Source organism: Haliotis rufescens, unplaced genomic scaffold (genome assembly GCF_023055435.1).
Source record: "Haliotis rufescens isolate VD_foot unplaced genomic scaffold, xgHalRufe1.0.p SCAF_9, whole genome shotgun sequence".
NCBI lineage: Eukaryota > Metazoa > Mollusca > Gastropoda > Lepetellida > Haliotidae > Haliotis > Haliotis rufescens.
Genome location: NW_025964383.1, coordinates 30,352,841 through 30,369,801, shown reverse-complemented (window position 1 = coordinate 30,369,801; position 16,961 = coordinate 30,352,841). Strand labels below are relative to the sequence as shown.

The window sequence follows — 16,961 nt, the reverse complement described above, 5'->3', positions numbered from 1 at the left end:
TTTATTCTGCTTTCCATTAAAAGTCCATATTTCACGTTTAGTTTTCAATTTAACATCTTTTCCATTTTTAATTACCCCAAACGAAAATGATTTTAGGGGATGCTAAGCATAAGATGGTCATTAACGTTTCAAAGTCTGTATACTATTAAATTTAAAGATGATTAAAACCTACTCAAGTTCATACTCCTTGGGTTTATCACTCCATGTAATCCTGTAAAATTCCGCGATCGAGTGCAGTAGTTGCATAGACCTGGCGTTCCTCAAATCTGGAGTGGTAGTGGCATTCTTGATCCCCAGACCTGTCAAACTCATCTCCCCACCCCTACCTTCACTCCCCGCTTCTATATCACCCTCCCGTCCTCTACTCATCTAACGTGGTTTATCTAGAGACCTCGTTGTTAGACCGGTCCATTTCATCTAGGGGTGAGAGGTCAGTTCTCTGAATGGAAAATCTATAATCGTGTGTCCAGTTTGGAATGAATGGATATATTTACCCGAGATTGCTGATAATATATCTACAAATATCACCAACCACTTACTCTTATCGATGTATCAGCCTCTAATTGAAATGGTATCTGTAAATTTTGATTTTAATAAATTTTATCTCCCTTGATCCTCCCGGAAACTTGGACTCGTCCATCCAACTAAAAAGTCCGTGACATGCGCCTGGTGTTTAGCGAGGAGTGAGATTTAGTATCTAGCAAGGGAGACTTTGTGGAATATGCCCAGAGTGTAGACGCTTTTCGGTCCTAGTTTGAGGAAATTTAGACCCCATTTCCGTTTGTCTCCACACTGTAGCTTCCCTCAGTCGTTATGTCCATGTCCCGGGAAGAGAGGGAAGAACTGGAAGGTAAGATTTGGGAGAGATAACTTTTTTCTTTCAAATATTTTAACGATGACGTGTTTTTGAAATGCGTTACAGGGGTTTAAAGCAACGTGTTGAATACATGTACTTGTGAAATGGGCCGGGGGTGCGCTTAATTAGTGATGTTTCGGGGGTCTGTATAATTATTGGGTATCTGTTTTTTAAAATTATAACCAATGTAGGTTATTAAAAGAAATATCTTGCAGGCCATATCCTGGCAATTTCTCATTTCACATTAGGAAACCAATTTGTTTTGAAGAAAGAAATGTATTTTGTAATATAATTCTTCATAGACTATCGATATATCTACCGTGACATTAAAGAGGACAGTTTTTAAAGATCGTGGACGTCTGAATGTGCCTAAGCGCGTTTTATCAATGACATGTTAAATTTGAACCTGGTGTATCCAGACAAATGATTACAGAGGCCTGGATAAAAATATATTAAAATATTATTCTTCTTTAATTATCATAATGGTAATATTATATATATAAATAAATACTGTCAGGTTACTATCATGTAGAGAGCATCTAAGAAAGTGTCACCATATAGCGAAATGATGCAGTGACGTAATTAAGCCAGATAACGGGACCTTATCAGTGCTGAACAAAGTTTTAATACAGACACGGGGCTGTTTGACTCAAATTCAACAAAGATACATTCAAATCATGATTCACATGGTTTTTTAAATTGCTTTTTTCCCCCGCACATCAAGCGATTATCACCATATAACTAGCCTTGCTCCAAGTCTGTACTGAGTGATAAATCCATTGATGTATAGTAATTCTTTCAGTGTAATAGGCAAGTGTAGATAAGCGGACAGTACGCCAGTCTTTTGGGGGAAAAAATGTTCTTATTTTATAATCTAGAAATTATGGTTTAAAGTAATAATCATTGCTTTAGAGACTTGTGCAAGTCTACCATATAATTTGAGACACGAGGCTCACTCCTAATAAGGCTGCACCCCCACATATAATGGCGATATGTTTGGAACACGTCGACATGTCACTATTGGTATTTGAAGGCGGGGTCTCCTTATCTGTTACATGTGCCTGGGAGAGGCACGGGTGGCCCAGTCGTCTAAGGCGCCGCAATTTGCTGTGCAGAGTTGCTTCCCTTGGGTACGCAAGAAACCTATGATTGTGGGGTCGAATCCCGGTTCGCCCCGATTATGTTTCTAGGTTTGTCAGCACCATACCCGTGCTCGTGGGTTTCACCGAAGTGGTAAACGTCTGAGACCTGCATCTCTTCGGGTCTTCCTCCCACATTAAGCAGACACGCCGTGATATAACTATAATACTGTTAAAAGCGGCGTTAAACACAACTCACTCACTCAAATGTGTCCGATTAACTGGCGGCTTTGCGATTTGCCAAAAATACATTGCAGTGTTAAGATCATTATCCTGTACCAAGATTCAATTTCAGTTCATATCAGCTTTGGGTAGCATATTACAGTGTTCATCTGTTACGCCGAAGACACAGGTTCGATCCCCACATAGATACAATGAGTAAAGCTAATTCTCGGTGCCCCCATCTTGTGGAATATAATTAATTGCGACGTAACAGTTTCTCAACATGCGTAGGTCGACAGCAGAGGGTGAGGGAATAGGTAAACTTCGCTTTGTTTAACATTTTAGTATATCAATTTAATGTGTGACGAGAGCTCTGTGTGACGCAGATTGTAATCGATTATAACCGTGTTGACACCAGTGAACGCTGATTTGATACCAACACGGGTTCGAAGGCCAAGAAGTGTATTCGGTTTTAATTGTTTTTCTCGAAACAACATCAGGATAGTATAACTCGACACAACCGTTTTGGCTTCTTATTGGTCACGAAGCCACCCGTCGATAAACAGATATTTCAATGATAATCCAAACAAATTACGGTGAGGTGAGGTGAAATTGGGTTTAACGTCGCGTCCAAGATTATTGCACTTATATAGCGACGTGCACGCACGTGTGTGTGTGTGTGTGTGTGTGTGTGTGTGTGTGTGTGTGTATGGCTGCTTGTACTAGTCCGGACTGATGCCGATTTATAGTGCTAGCCCACTGAGATACCATGCCGCAGTTTAACATGAATACCCCACTCAGACACAGTATACTGACTCCGAGCCGACCACTCCTTGTTTTAGCCCCTAAATGCCGAACGCCAGACAGGGTAACAACAAGTACCATCTTTTAACGTCTTTTGGTATGACGCGGCCGGGTATCGAACCCCGGACCTTCCGCTCTCCGGGCGGACGCTCTACCACTAGATCACAGAGCAGTCTCAGACAAATTACGACCTGGAAACGTTATCAGGTCAAGTCTGAGACCAGGACCCACTTGCACAAAGCGATCTTAGCGCTATGATGATCGTAACTCCCGCACTCTAACATAGGCTTACACTAGCCTTATCGCTAAGTTCGCTTTGTGCAAGTGGGCCCAGGTGTGTATCTTGAGAGTAAACGGGATCTCATTAATTATTTTAAGTTCGAATTTTGGCACTCGCGCTGTTAATAATGTAATCTCAGATCGTTTACTCCGATACGATAGAGATATCCTATCGGAGAAAAAGATTCCACTTTTATGGCATTCTTTAAGGACGAATACTATAATTTAAGGTTGAACAATTCGTATTCCGGCATTCGTCTTTTCGTAAGTTTCGACTTTTCGTAAAACCCGGTGTCTTTACACCGGAAGTCGGATTCTGCTAGCCGCAGTATGTTGCGTTGCACACATGAACATGCATAACACAACGCTGGCTGGGTGCCCAAACTGGCGTACATAATCGCCTGACCCCTAGCAGGAAGTCTTGTTAACACCAAGCATGATGTTCTTCCATTTAACCCATTCAGATTTGCTGTTATCATTTGAACCGTGTTTTCGTGACGGCCGCTGGGTCGTGAGTTCAAATCCCACATTCCATGATTTGTCGGCACCACACATGTGTTTTTGGATTTCATCCTAAAGCCCTGAGAATTGCGTCACTTTCCCTCGACTGTGATACTGCGTCAACACCTCAACGCGTTCGCTCACTTGTAATGACAGCAATGTCTCTTTAATATTTATGGGGGTACTGTGATAGCCTAGTGGTTAAAGCGTTGACTGGTCACACCAAAGACCGAGTTCGATTTCTTACATGGGTACAATGTGTGAAGCCAATTCCCGGTGTCACCTGCCGTGATATTGCTGGAATATTGCTTAAAACGGCGTAAATCCCTACTGCCTCAATCAATCAATAACCAAACACGGTTCACCAAAGAGGAAAATATACACCAACTTTGTTACTTTCGTGAAATGTCTTGACATAACTGAATCACCTTCAAACTTACATCATTCACTTCACACGTCTCGTGGGGATCCTGGATTAGATTTGGTCCAAATCTACCAAGCTGGTCGAAAGAGGCGGCCCGATGTCAAGATCTGGTTGTCAGGCTCGGTGAATTGTTTTTTGCGTTTCATCGTTCCCCGAGTGCGTGGATGGTTGCTCACATTCACAATCACTGGATTGTCTGGTCCAGATAGGATTATTTGCAGGCCGCCGTCATACATCATGAATATTGTTGAGTGCAGCGTAAAACCCCCCAAAAAACAACTTAAAAATTCATACAGTACTTATGACGTACTTGATTTTATGCACTGAAAACAACATATGTCCGATATTTAACGTATGCATTCTGTGAGTGAATGAATGTTGTTTAAGTCCGCATCAACTTAAGCTACAAGATCAGAAACTGACTGAAAGCATGAGAAAGGACACACGAAAGATACGACAAAACGCAATCAACCAAGTGATCAAACGTAACGCGATATCCATTTCTTCATCTCTTTAAGAAAAATGTTTTTAAATATAACTTTGTATATATATATGAACCAGTTGTGAATATAACTTGGTCTCGTCGCTGTATGGCGGAAATATTGCCGTTGCGACGTTAAATTTTAACTCACTCACTCATCTCTTAAGACAAACAAGAATCCCCCTGTAACGCAGAATCCCCCAGGGTTCCCCAAAGATTTGACTGCCCACGCAGGTTCTTTAAAAAACTGTCCCTGAATTTAACTTAAAAATTCACACTTTCTAGCCCTTTCACCAAAAACGTTATTGGAAACGAAGGTATGTGTTTACATATTAACGGGATAGGCTACAGCTCTTCCCAGTGATAGAGAGGATACACTACCATATTCAGGCTTTTCTTCAGCCGGGCTAGCGCGAGTGGTAGATGTCGTGCAACATGTGTGAAACATTTTTCCGCTTCTTAATTAGCAGGATTGGTTTAAGTTTTGAATCACTAAATACTTAAATCGCCAACTTAGATTTCAGTGTTGAAAAACTTGTTAGTGGAATTCGGTTCACGTGACGACAGCGGTGAATCTAGTACTTTCGTTTATGGGGGCGAGGGACGTGTTGGGGAGGGAGAGATGGGGGTGGGGGAGATGCTTCTAGAAACGAGAAAGACAGGTTATAAGGAGATAAGCTCTGAAGAAATTGGCAGGATAAGTTTCCTAGGATACACAAACATATAAATACTAATTACTGGATAATAGTGTGTATATACCAACGTGTCGTGACTTGAAACAAAATGTAAGGTTTAAGGAAATGCCGTGAAAACTGCTACTGCGTGATACAAATCCCGATGAAAAAGAGCCCGATCTCACCGATTCCTATATAGTTATACCCATCTGAAACCAGATGGAGGTTGAGCTAATGCGTTGGATAAATTCCAATGTGGTTTCAGACACAGACAAACATACTTATTCGTTTGTTGTAGCCAAGCGGCTAATATACTGAGACATTGTATACTGTGTTTCGTTAAGCGCCGTGTACTAAGTTTTACACGTATTGAAGTGCATTCTTGTACATTATCATATACAAGGAGTCGGATTTTTCACTTTTTTCTGAATGTCTTACTATATTGATTGCAAGTCTAAGAAGTGTGTTACTATTTTGGGTTGTCATTAACTTTTGTTCCTTCGGGTAGTTGAAATACACCCTGAGATGCATGGAACGCTGGCACCGGTGGATAATGGACATGGCAAACGTACATAAACGCACAATCCTGGCATTCGAATAAAAGCACATTGTTGAATTAGTGTCAAGATCTTTTGAATGCTTACGCGAACCTGCATAGATCCAGATACGTAATATTGAGGGTAGCGGTTAGTTCATGTGCACATAAACACTGATCTTATTTTTTTTTTGTGTTTGTTATTTAACATCGCACTCAACAATTCCAGCTATATGACCGAGGTCTGTAGATAATCGAGTCTGGACAAGACAATCCAGTGATTGACAACATGAGCATCGATCCAAGCAATTGAGATACGATGACATGCATGAACCAAGTCCGCGAGCCTGACCATCCGATACCGTTAGTCGCCTTTTAAGGCAAGCATAGGTTGCTGAAGACCTATTCTACCCCGTATCTTCACGGGTCTAGTTTATTTGACTATAGTCTTGACAATATCATTATATACAGCGCCCTTTAGGGGATTCCGGGTTAGAATAATGTCTCCGGCAGCCTATGCTTTAGGTAAGAGGCAACTTCCTGGTTCAGGGTCGATGAATTGGTTGCTTCCGCCCCGACGGAGTGGAACATGGCTCATTATATGAATCAATGGTTTGTCTGGTCTAGACTCGATTATTAACTGGACGCCGTTATATGGCTGGAATATTACCGAGTGGGGTGTTAACCAACGAACACTTTACAATATAGGTAAGGATATACATGCTCTATATTCCCTATGATATCCAGACGTAGCCAATCCCACTGATTACATCAAGAAGGCACCGGTCGCATAGTCGTCTCAGGCGACGCAATTCGCTGTGCAAGATGGGTCCGTTAGGTGTGCCAGAAACTATGGTCGTGGGTTCGAATCTCAAATTCTCATTGATTATGTTTCTGGGTTTGTCCGCACCATACCTGGTTCGTGGGTTTAACATAGTTGTAAAGGTCTAAGACTATATCGCTCATCCATCCGATACTGTTCACAGGAGCGTTAAACCTAATCACTCCTTCGCTCACTGAATAAACTGTCAAGAAATACGCTATTCAGCCACAGCATATATAGAGGATATTCCATGTGTCGAGTGAAATATCATGTTTCCCTTATCTCGTGACGGGGGACAAGGAGATATTTTCACATGTGGCGTAGCCATGACATGAGAGATGAGATAAGAAGAAACTTGATATTTCACTCGACACATGAAATATCCTGTTTTATTACATACTTTTTGTGTAGTTTTCTCCCGGAAAATTAAATTATTTCATTACAAATGTATAACCTTGAAACGTAAATTCTCCCTACCTAACACACAGGGACTGTTCACCACCCCTTGTATTTGCGAGTAAAAAAGTGGTTTCGTGTTTACAAAATCTAGTAAAGTAACATAAAAGGGTCACGAAAATTCTGTATCATACACATAGATATGATTATATACAAAATCATCTTTAATAGAAAATGAAAACTACGAGACCGCTGTTGGAAGCGAATGAATACACGCTGGTCAAGTAACAAAAATGGGGCGCTTTGCGAATCGAAGTCTCGATTGAAGAGTTAAATGGGATATTTACAATTTATAATCGAAACATATTCAAGAGAGTGACAAACGGCAAGAAACGATATTACCTCCATTAATGACCATCTGTCATTATTTTTCCATGTTGAACTAACGTGAAAAGCTCGTCAACAGTTTGTGTACGGGATTACACTTACGATAAAGGGAGACAATTTGAGGGGAGGTCACTCTTGTATGGCAGTAGTTCCGCTATGTTCACAGCAGTGAAATATCAGTTGTGTTCACTGAAATGAAATTATAAATTTTCACACTGAAGAATGTAATACTTTCCGTTTCGCCCAGCCATTTGTTGCTGTAATGCTAAAGTACAAATAAAGCAAATCTAGATAATCCACAGATTCGGTTACTGAAACTCCCATCTCACTGGGACTTCTTTTTTAATTTAGATGTAGTTGGTTGTTTCTGTAAAAAAAATAAAATAGGGGGCCAACTCGTGGGGTTTCCAGGTTAACTGGTCCTAGCAGCCAATACTGGTCGGAAGTGGGGACCAAAGACTTCGGACTGTGAGGCTTGATTCGTACTTTGGCGGGTGCTCATAAAATCAGTCACTGATTGTTTGGTAACCATTCCTTGGACGCCGCCATATAGCTGGAATATCGCTGAGTGTGGCGTTAAACAACACACAAACAAATACATAACAAACAAGCCACGGGTGATAGTAAATTTCCCCTAGAGAAATCACCGGATACTATAGCTTAGCATGAAACGTAAACACCCTTCTGCATGCTTCATTTGCGTGAACGGAAATACAGAAATAGTGTATTAGCATCGGGCAAAATTACCTGCATATCCTCTGGAAGAATAAGCTCGCTACTCAAGCGTGGAACGAACATGGCATTGCCGATCATTATAAACTTGATGTGACGTCACTCTGCTGTTATCATGCATATCTTATCCACGTGGTAGAATTTAATCGTTTTTTGTTTTTGTTCAGCTTCGTATTCAGCAATGTTCCAGCTATATTAAAACTGCAGCTTGTAATAATCGAGTATGGACCAGACAAACCAGTGATTGATAGTATTAGCAACGTCCCACGCAATCGGGGCACGATGACACGCTATCAACCCGATCCATTTAGTCGCCTCTTACGACAAGCAGGTTTCTGGGGATCTGTTTTAACCGGGAACACACACAGGGGTTAATGAATCAGACACGCCATGTAGTCAGTACAGCCCATCTTACTGAAGCGGTCGGTTAGCCTAGTGCTTAAGGCGTTCGCTCGTCGCGCCGAAGACCCGGGTTCAATTCCCGACATTGGTACAAAGTTTGAAGCCCATTTCTGGTGTCCCCGCCATGATATTTCTGGAATATCGTAAAAGCGGCATAAAACCATACTCACTCACTCACTACTGAGGCGATCCCCGGTCTCACCTCGGTCTTCATGTCACAGTGAGATTCTGACAGCAAACAACACAACACCTCAGTATACTGATTGGTTTTTAAAACCAATCATATAAGCTTGCTTCTTCCTGCACCATGACCGTGGGGTATATTTATTTTATGAAAAAATAATAATCTAGAAATGCATACAAAAGCAAGTCTAGCCAGTTCAAGCTAGCTCTATTCCACATAGGAAATTTTATTTTATTTTTAGAGTCAAGAAGGATATTGTGTAATATAAGATTTCAGAGACTAAATGTTAGTCTAAAGCTTGCAAAACAGTGGTGATGAGTATTGTAATACTTTGTAATATAGTTTAAGGTACAATAGCTCTGTGCCCCAAGGAACAAGACATCGAACTCGGAAATCCCTGAACAATACTAGTATCTCATATAACAATGATGATGATGGTGATGATTTAATCGAAACAAATATACAGTCCCTGGTAATTCTTGAAAAATATAAGTATACATCAGATTGTTTATAAGAAGAAAAACATAATTTGTTGCAAGAAGTGTTGTTCAAGGTCATAGGTTTCATTACAGAAATATCTCGTTGTGCAGCTGAAGCTGACACACATTTCTAATCTCCAGACGTAATCCTAGGACATAACCCTCTCCCCCCTCCAAACCAACACACACACACACACACACACACACACACACACACACACACACACACACACACACACACACACACACACACACACACACACACACACACACACACATCAGGTGGTGAGAAATAGCCCATCACCGATTCGTCATGCAGAGCCTGTAGATATCAACATTGACATGAGCCTTTGAGATTATGGACACGCCCCCATAGACCATCTTCCCGAGGCAAGAGAGTTAACTGACTTTAAAAGTCCAGCTACCGTGGAAACTGGACTTTTATGGTGAGCTAACTCTCTTGCCTCGGGAAGATGCTATAGACCTATAATGTTATCTTTTACAGCTGGGGATGGATTTTCCGAGCATTAGGATTCCTTATCTTGGGAATATTGTTTACAAATAAACCTAAATATTATTGCTAATTGTTTAATGTTTATCTAAATATATAATTAATAATTTACCAAATATATAACGGGATTGTAAAGGTGTCATGGAACCTATTGTAACCTATGCTTGTCGTACGAGGCGACTAAATGGATCGGGTGGTCAGTCTCGCTGACTTGGTCGATTGTATGTCATCGTATCCCGTATGCGTAAATCGATGCTCATTATGTCAATCACTGGATTGTCTGGTCCAGACTCGATTATTTACAGACCGCCGTCATATAGCTCGAATATTGCTGAGTGCGGCGTTAAACAACAAACAAACAAATTGTTGTAAACAGACTTTACGGTTAATCCACCTTGTCAGCTTAGGTAAGGTCGTAGAATTTCCCTAATTTCTCACTACGCATATTTGTCATTGTAGCTTAGACATGTTGATTAATTTCATGCATACATGTCAGAAGATGTTGATACAGTCTATACGTTATTGTTTGCTTCATAGGGTATAATATGACGTCAGAAAAGCTTTCACGGAAGACACACGGTTTGGTATTTAACATTTTACTGCGTCTATCATGTTTTAGTTTTCAGAGATCGCATGAACATATTTAGTCATGCACTCTTGATATTCTGGTAAAGATATCACTTCAAAATAAGTTCTTTATCTGACCGGGGTGGGATTATAGCCCAGTAGTTAAAACGTTCTCTCGTCAACGCCGAAGACCCGGGTTCGATTCCCCACATGTGTGAAGCCCATTTCTGGTGTTCCCCGCCGTGATATTGCTGGAATGTTGCTAAAAGCGGCGTAAAACCCATTTCACTCACTTACTCATCTGTCCTCATCGCATGCACATCCCATCATTGTACGTAAGGGACCGTTATGTTGTGTGTGTGTGTGCGTGCGTGCGTGCGTGCGTGCGTGCGTGCGTGTCAGATATGTCCATGGATGTGTAGTAATTCTATCCTTATAAGCGGTAAGTTTAGATTAGGTCACCAGTAGTTTTTATTGTAATTGTTATTTTTTTAAACAGAATCTAGGAATTATGATTTAAAGTAAAAATTCTTTTATTAGAGACTTGTGCAAGTCTTGGAAATAGGTTTGACTCAGGTTTTTACAATGACAAATTGTAAAAGGCTTGAATGCTGTGACCGATAAAATATCCTCTCTCGGACAAAAGTCCTTCTCTCGCTCATGAAATATCGGTTTGACGGTTTCTTTTAACATCGTGTCACTTGAATCTTATCTCAAGCCGATGGCAGTGATAGGCCCCGGATATTTACCACAATCAAATTGAGATACAATGCAATGGATATTCGAAAATGTAGCACGGAATTCACTTCCTGTCCGTTCAAGGGGGCACGGGTGGCCCACTCGTCTAAGGCGCCGCGATTCGCTGTGCAGAGTTGCGTCCCTTGGGAACGCAAGAAACCTATGATTGTGGGTTCGAATCCCGGTTCGCCCCGATTATGTTTCTAGGTTTGTCAGCACCATACCAGTGCTCGTGGGTTTCACCGAAGTGGTAAACGTCTGAGACCTGCATCACTTCGGGCTTTCCTCCCACATTAAGCTGACACGCCGTGATATAACTGTAATACTGTTAAAAGCGGCGTTTAACCCAACTCACTCACTCACTCACTCCTGTCCGTTCATGCCTCCCTGGATGTCTTTTCACAGGGATTCTAGTAAAACACCGGTCAGCATAAGCTTAAAAGCATAATTCTACCGTTCTATCAAAGACCTCATAATTCTACCGCTACAAATGTCCGTCCATTTTACGTCAACAGGTTTTAATTGACTCAAATTGCTTCAAGCCACTCGTTCAAATATTTTTCTGTCAATTTATGTCAAACAATCTGATGAACACAACTTCAAATCTTGGCCGAAAATAGTGAAGTCGTTTGTGGAATTCGCCATTTTTTCTGCTGCAAAGCGCTATCTGTTAGTGTACATCAGTTGTTCCGGTGCATGTTTAATTAATCACCCCCGAACATTTGTTCTTATCTGCCAAACGTTTTTGTCTTTGGGAGTGCATGTTCTCGAATGCTGTCATGATTAACTCAAAGTGAAGTTGGTTAACTCTTGCAAGATCTTTCGAATTTGTGCCTTGGGGGGTGGGGGGGAGTAAACCTGAAATGTTGAAAACACGAATAATTTTTTAAAACGTCAGTGTCAGAAAGTTAGTTAACATCACATGACATGACCATGAGGTGGTTTCTGTAAAACATATGTTGTGATCTGCTCGCTTCAAATTCCGTGCTATGGATAAAGCGATAGCTCGTGGTCCTTTGCATGGAGCGCGCGCATGTAACGCGCATGTGGTGTCTCCTTAGACAAGCGATTTTGTTTGAAATATATCCCTGTTCCCTAAGCAGTGAAGGGGTACCCGGTAGGTTGAGATGGTAATGTGACTGTTATGCTTCTAGCGCCTCAGAGGGAGCTGAGAACGAAAGTCGAATGCACACTGATCCATTCACCGGGGTATAATGTAACGCGCATGTGGTGTCTCCTCAGACAAGCGATTTTGTTTGAAATATATCCCTGTTCACTAAGCAGTGAAGGGGTACCCGGTAGGATGAGATGATTTAAGCGCCTCAGAGGGAGCTGAGAATGAAAAACGAGTGCACACTGATCCATTGACCGGGGTTGTTTATAGTGTAGCGCTTTGAGCAAGCTTTTGGGTGTAGATTTGAAACATTATACGTATGCATAATATTATCAGTGTTACAATGTCTTCCTGTTTGAGGGAGTGAGTATCGCTGAATGTAAGAGAAAGTCAAAGTGACGAATGTCACATATGTCAACGCGAGCACGTGTTTGCTTCTGACAGATCAAGGATCGAACCCTCGAACAGTAGATCCTGGCATGACAAAGGGACATCACTCTGTAGCGTCTTAGACCCAATGAAAAAGGTTGCTACTTTCGACCCGACCCGTGAAGATTCCGGGGTAGAATAGGTCTTCAGCAACCCATGCTTGCCGTAAAAGGTGACTATGCTTGTCGTAAAAGGCGACTAACGGGATCGGGTGGTCAGACTCGCTGACTTGGTTGATGCATGTCATCGATCCCAAATTGCGTGGATCGATGCTCATGATATTAATCACTGGATTGTCTGATCCAGACTCGAATATTTACAGACCGCCGTCATATAGCTGTAATATTGCTGAGTGCGGCGTTGATCAACAAACCAACCAACCAACCAACTTTCGACCCGGCCCGATCGGCACATCATGCTTCAAACCACAAAAGAGGATAAGTATTTACAATATGCCCCGAGGAATACGGAATTAATAAGTGTAGATGCAGATCGTCAAATCAAACCCTTATTACAGGCAAACACCGTTGTGTCGAAGTTGAAGGGACCTCCGTAAATACTTAGAGTTATTCGAGGTTCGATACAACCGAAACATTAAGAATAAAGAAGGAATACGCAGCGACCAAGTTTTTACTTCGAGATAACCACTTTAGTGAAACCCATGAGCACGGGAATGGTGCCGACAAACCTTGAAATAAGCAGGGCGAACAGGGATTTGAACCCACCATCATAGGTTTCTGGCGTGCCCAGGGGACGCAACTCTGCACAACGAACTTCGGCGCCTCAGACGACTGGGCCACCCGTGCCCTCCCTGATACGAAGATGGCCGCGGAAATCTCAGCCCATGACGATACATGGATCATTGTTCAGTAGGGGTGTGCACTATAACTGGTATTCCAATATATTGCAATACGGTCTTCAGCAATAGACGTATCGCAATACAACCCTTGATATTTCCCAATACCGTCACAGAAGAATAGAGATATAATCATAAATTATATCTACTATCTTGAGGCATTTAGAAGAAAAGGGTTCCCATCTGAACAATGCGTCTCGTGTTCAGTATTAGAACACACAGATTTAGAGTGCATGCTTCACACTGTTTACATGAACATTCCATATTGATGAGGAGGCACGGGTGGTCCAGTCGTCTAAGGCGCCGCGATTCGCTGTGCAGAGTTTCGTCCCTTGGGCACGCCAAAAACCTCTGATTGTGGGTGCGAATCTCGGTTCGCCCCGATTATGTTTCTAGGTTTGTGAGCACCATACCAGTGCTCGTGGATTTCACCGAAGTGGTAAACGTCTGTGACCTGCATCACTTCAAGCTTTCCTCCCACATTAAGCTGACACGCCGTGATATAACTGTAATACTGTTAAAAGCGGCGTTAAACCCAACTCACTCACTCACTCCATATTGATGACGTAATAGGTAGTCTCATTCATCCATACTACCCATTTCGCAATCTGAAGTCTGGATTTTTGAATGAATAAATAACATTGAACAGTGCAAATACACATAATTTGGGCACTTATACGTATTGCAAATGTATTGCAATACAGCTCTCCGTATTGCGTATATTGCAATACGATTTATGTCCCAATACCCCAACCTTATTGTTCAGTGACGTTGAACAGCGCAGTCATGAATATGCGTTCGTTTAGACGCTGTTGTGTTTACATCACCCCATTATGATAGACTTTGTCATATGCAATTGGAAGATTTGTGAATAATGTTATTCAGTGTATCTGTGAATTAATTGTTTGATAACAATGAATTTGGGTCATACTTCGTCATATACGTTTTGACATTTTTTGTTTGAGTTATGTAAAATCGTAAAACAGATGTTTATCAAAACAGATTTGTTGGATTAAACACTTGCTTGCAGATACCTTATGATAACGAGTTTAGCCACTAGTGCATTGACTGTCGGTGTGTTCATATGTTTGTTGTTTAACGCCGCACTCAGCAGTTGTCCAGCTATGTTACGGCGGTCTGTAAATAATCGAGACAAGCCAGTGATTGACATCATGAGCATCGATCTACACAACTGGGATACGATGACATGCATCAACCAAGTCAACGAGCCTGACTAGCCAATCCCGTTAGTCGCCTCTTCCGACAAGCAGAGTCGCCTCTTGCGGCAAGAATGGTTTGCTGAAGACCTATTCTACCCCGGATCTTCACGGGTCGTATTGATATGAGTAACTAAACTAAGCGGCAAAAGAAAGTATAGGTTGGCAGTTTGTAATTTTTCTAAAAACAGCGATAACTAGTGGAAAGTGGGTATTGGGAATATGACTGCTCAGATACAGGTACCAAAAAACACCTCACCCGAACGCGCCACCTTTGACGGCGCTCGTGCGGTGACATCACTCATCAGCACTTTTGAAATACTGTTAAAGTACATTTGAACTACTGTTGAACAACTGTTGAAATACTGTTTAAGTACTGTTGAAATACTGTTGAAGAACTGTTGAAGTAATGTTGAACAACTGTTGAACAACTGTTGAAATTATGTTGAAGTACTTTGAAATATTGTTGAAGTAATGTTGCAATATTGTTGAACAACTGTTGAAATACTGTTGACGTAATGTTGAACTACTGTTGAAATATTGTTGAAATACTGTTGAAATATTGTTGAAGCACTGTTGAAATACTGTTGAAGCACTGTTGAAGTACTGTTGAAGTACTGTTGAAATACTGTTGAAGCACTGTTGAAGTACTGTTGAAGTACTGTTGAAATACTGTTGAAATATTGTTTAAGTACTGTTGAAATACTGTTGAAGCACTGTCGAAATACCGTTGAACTACTGTTGAAATACTGTTGAAATATTGTTTAAGTACTGTTGTGAAGTACTGTTGAAGTACTGTTGATGTAATGTTGAAGAACAGTTACAGTAATGTTGAAGTACTGTTGAAATACTAATCTCTGAGAACTGAACTCCCGGACTCCTGGCGAGACTTTATTGTATAATCTGTTGTAACACTAAGAGGCAACTAAACGGGACCGGTCAGGCTCTGTGATGGTGTCATCCTGCCTCCGTGCTTTTTTTGTTTCAGTTTTCGGTTTGGCCTGGTCCAAAATGAGTTAATCTTTGGTTCGAATAATGCAAGCTTCAGCGTTTAACAAAAATCACTCAAACAGACATGAAATCTTCTTTACTACACTCACTCACAAAATACAAAACCTTTAGATTGTCCGTGTCCCGATTATCAACGCCCTACTTTCGCCTCAACACAGATTTGCATTGCGCTGACATATTCTATGCAGTGTTGAATGTTCCTTGAGTGATTAACCCCAAAACAGCTAGGATCTACCAATTCAAGCCATTACCGCAATCATTAATTTACCGTGAAAACAGGAACCCCTTGTAGAGATCTCTAGTTAAGAATCTGTTCGGCATCGTTTACAGTAGCCACGGAGGAGGTTCCGGGGAGGGGGGGAGGAGGGGGGGAGTGTGTGTTTGAGAGGGTCAAGCACTCGTTTTATCTTCAAGGGACTGCATGGTAGGCGGGTCGTATCGTACACGGCTTGGGGAAATTGGGAAATTTTAGCAGGTGCGCAAAGTTTGGGTGATGAGCAAAGTGATAAGACTTTCCGAGCTGAATGTAGCTATGTGAGTGTAGATCAGGCTTCATATCGCCGTGTTTGTATACAAGCGTCGCGCAGGATGAGTTAAAATAGATACCGAGAGTAGGCGGCGAGAGAAGGGAAATTTATTTGCTTGTGATATTTTTTCTCAGAAGCAAGATAATTTTGCCGAAAGGATTTTAAATTATTTTGGTCAAGTGTAGGTTGATGAATAGTGCTGCCTGTCTGAACTGTTCAGTTCAATGTTGTCTCAGGGGGAAGCACTTAGCGGGCTCGGCGAAAAAATTTGCAGATTATACATACATTTTACAACGGAGTTTTACGACCTGTAATTGACAAAGAATGTTTTAATGGGCTTAATGACCTCTTCTGCTTGAATGGCCGTGCCGCGATAACGTGGAACGTAATTCCCGCTCTAAACCAGTAGTGTGTCAGGTCATGACAATTTCAAGGCCGTCGTTATGTAGTTGGATTATTGCTGATTGTAAACAACACTCACTCACTCACTCACTCACTAACATCTGGTTCAAATAGTCCTGATTTTAAGCAAGAATTATAACAATCCACGCGGGACGCCTTCACAGAAGGCCTTGCATTATGAGAATATGACAATCTCGCAAACAGTCCTCTATATGCCAATAAGCCCGGTGTTTAAATTAAATAACATCTTTGGCCATTATTTTGAAAAAAGCAATGCGGTCTGGTGTACAACATACTATTCTGAGCCAAATCCATGTCATGACCAAAATGA

At 41.5% G+C, this 16,961-nt stretch overlaps 1 protein-coding gene across 1 annotated transcript in view; it reads left to right on the top strand.

Moving 5' to 3' along the window:
• The first annotated feature begins 664 nt into the window (after positions 1 to 664).
• The window catches only part of LOC124118565 (myosin essential light chain, striated adductor muscle-like), a 40,038-nt gene continuing 23,741 nt past the window's right edge, over positions 665 to 16,961 (top strand). The window contains exon 1 of the mRNA XM_046480745.2: positions 665 to 850. Coding sequence (XP_046336701.1) covers positions 814 to 850 — 37 coding nt within the window. The 5' untranslated portion in view covers positions 665 to 813. The remainder of the gene's footprint in view (positions 851 to 16,961) is intronic.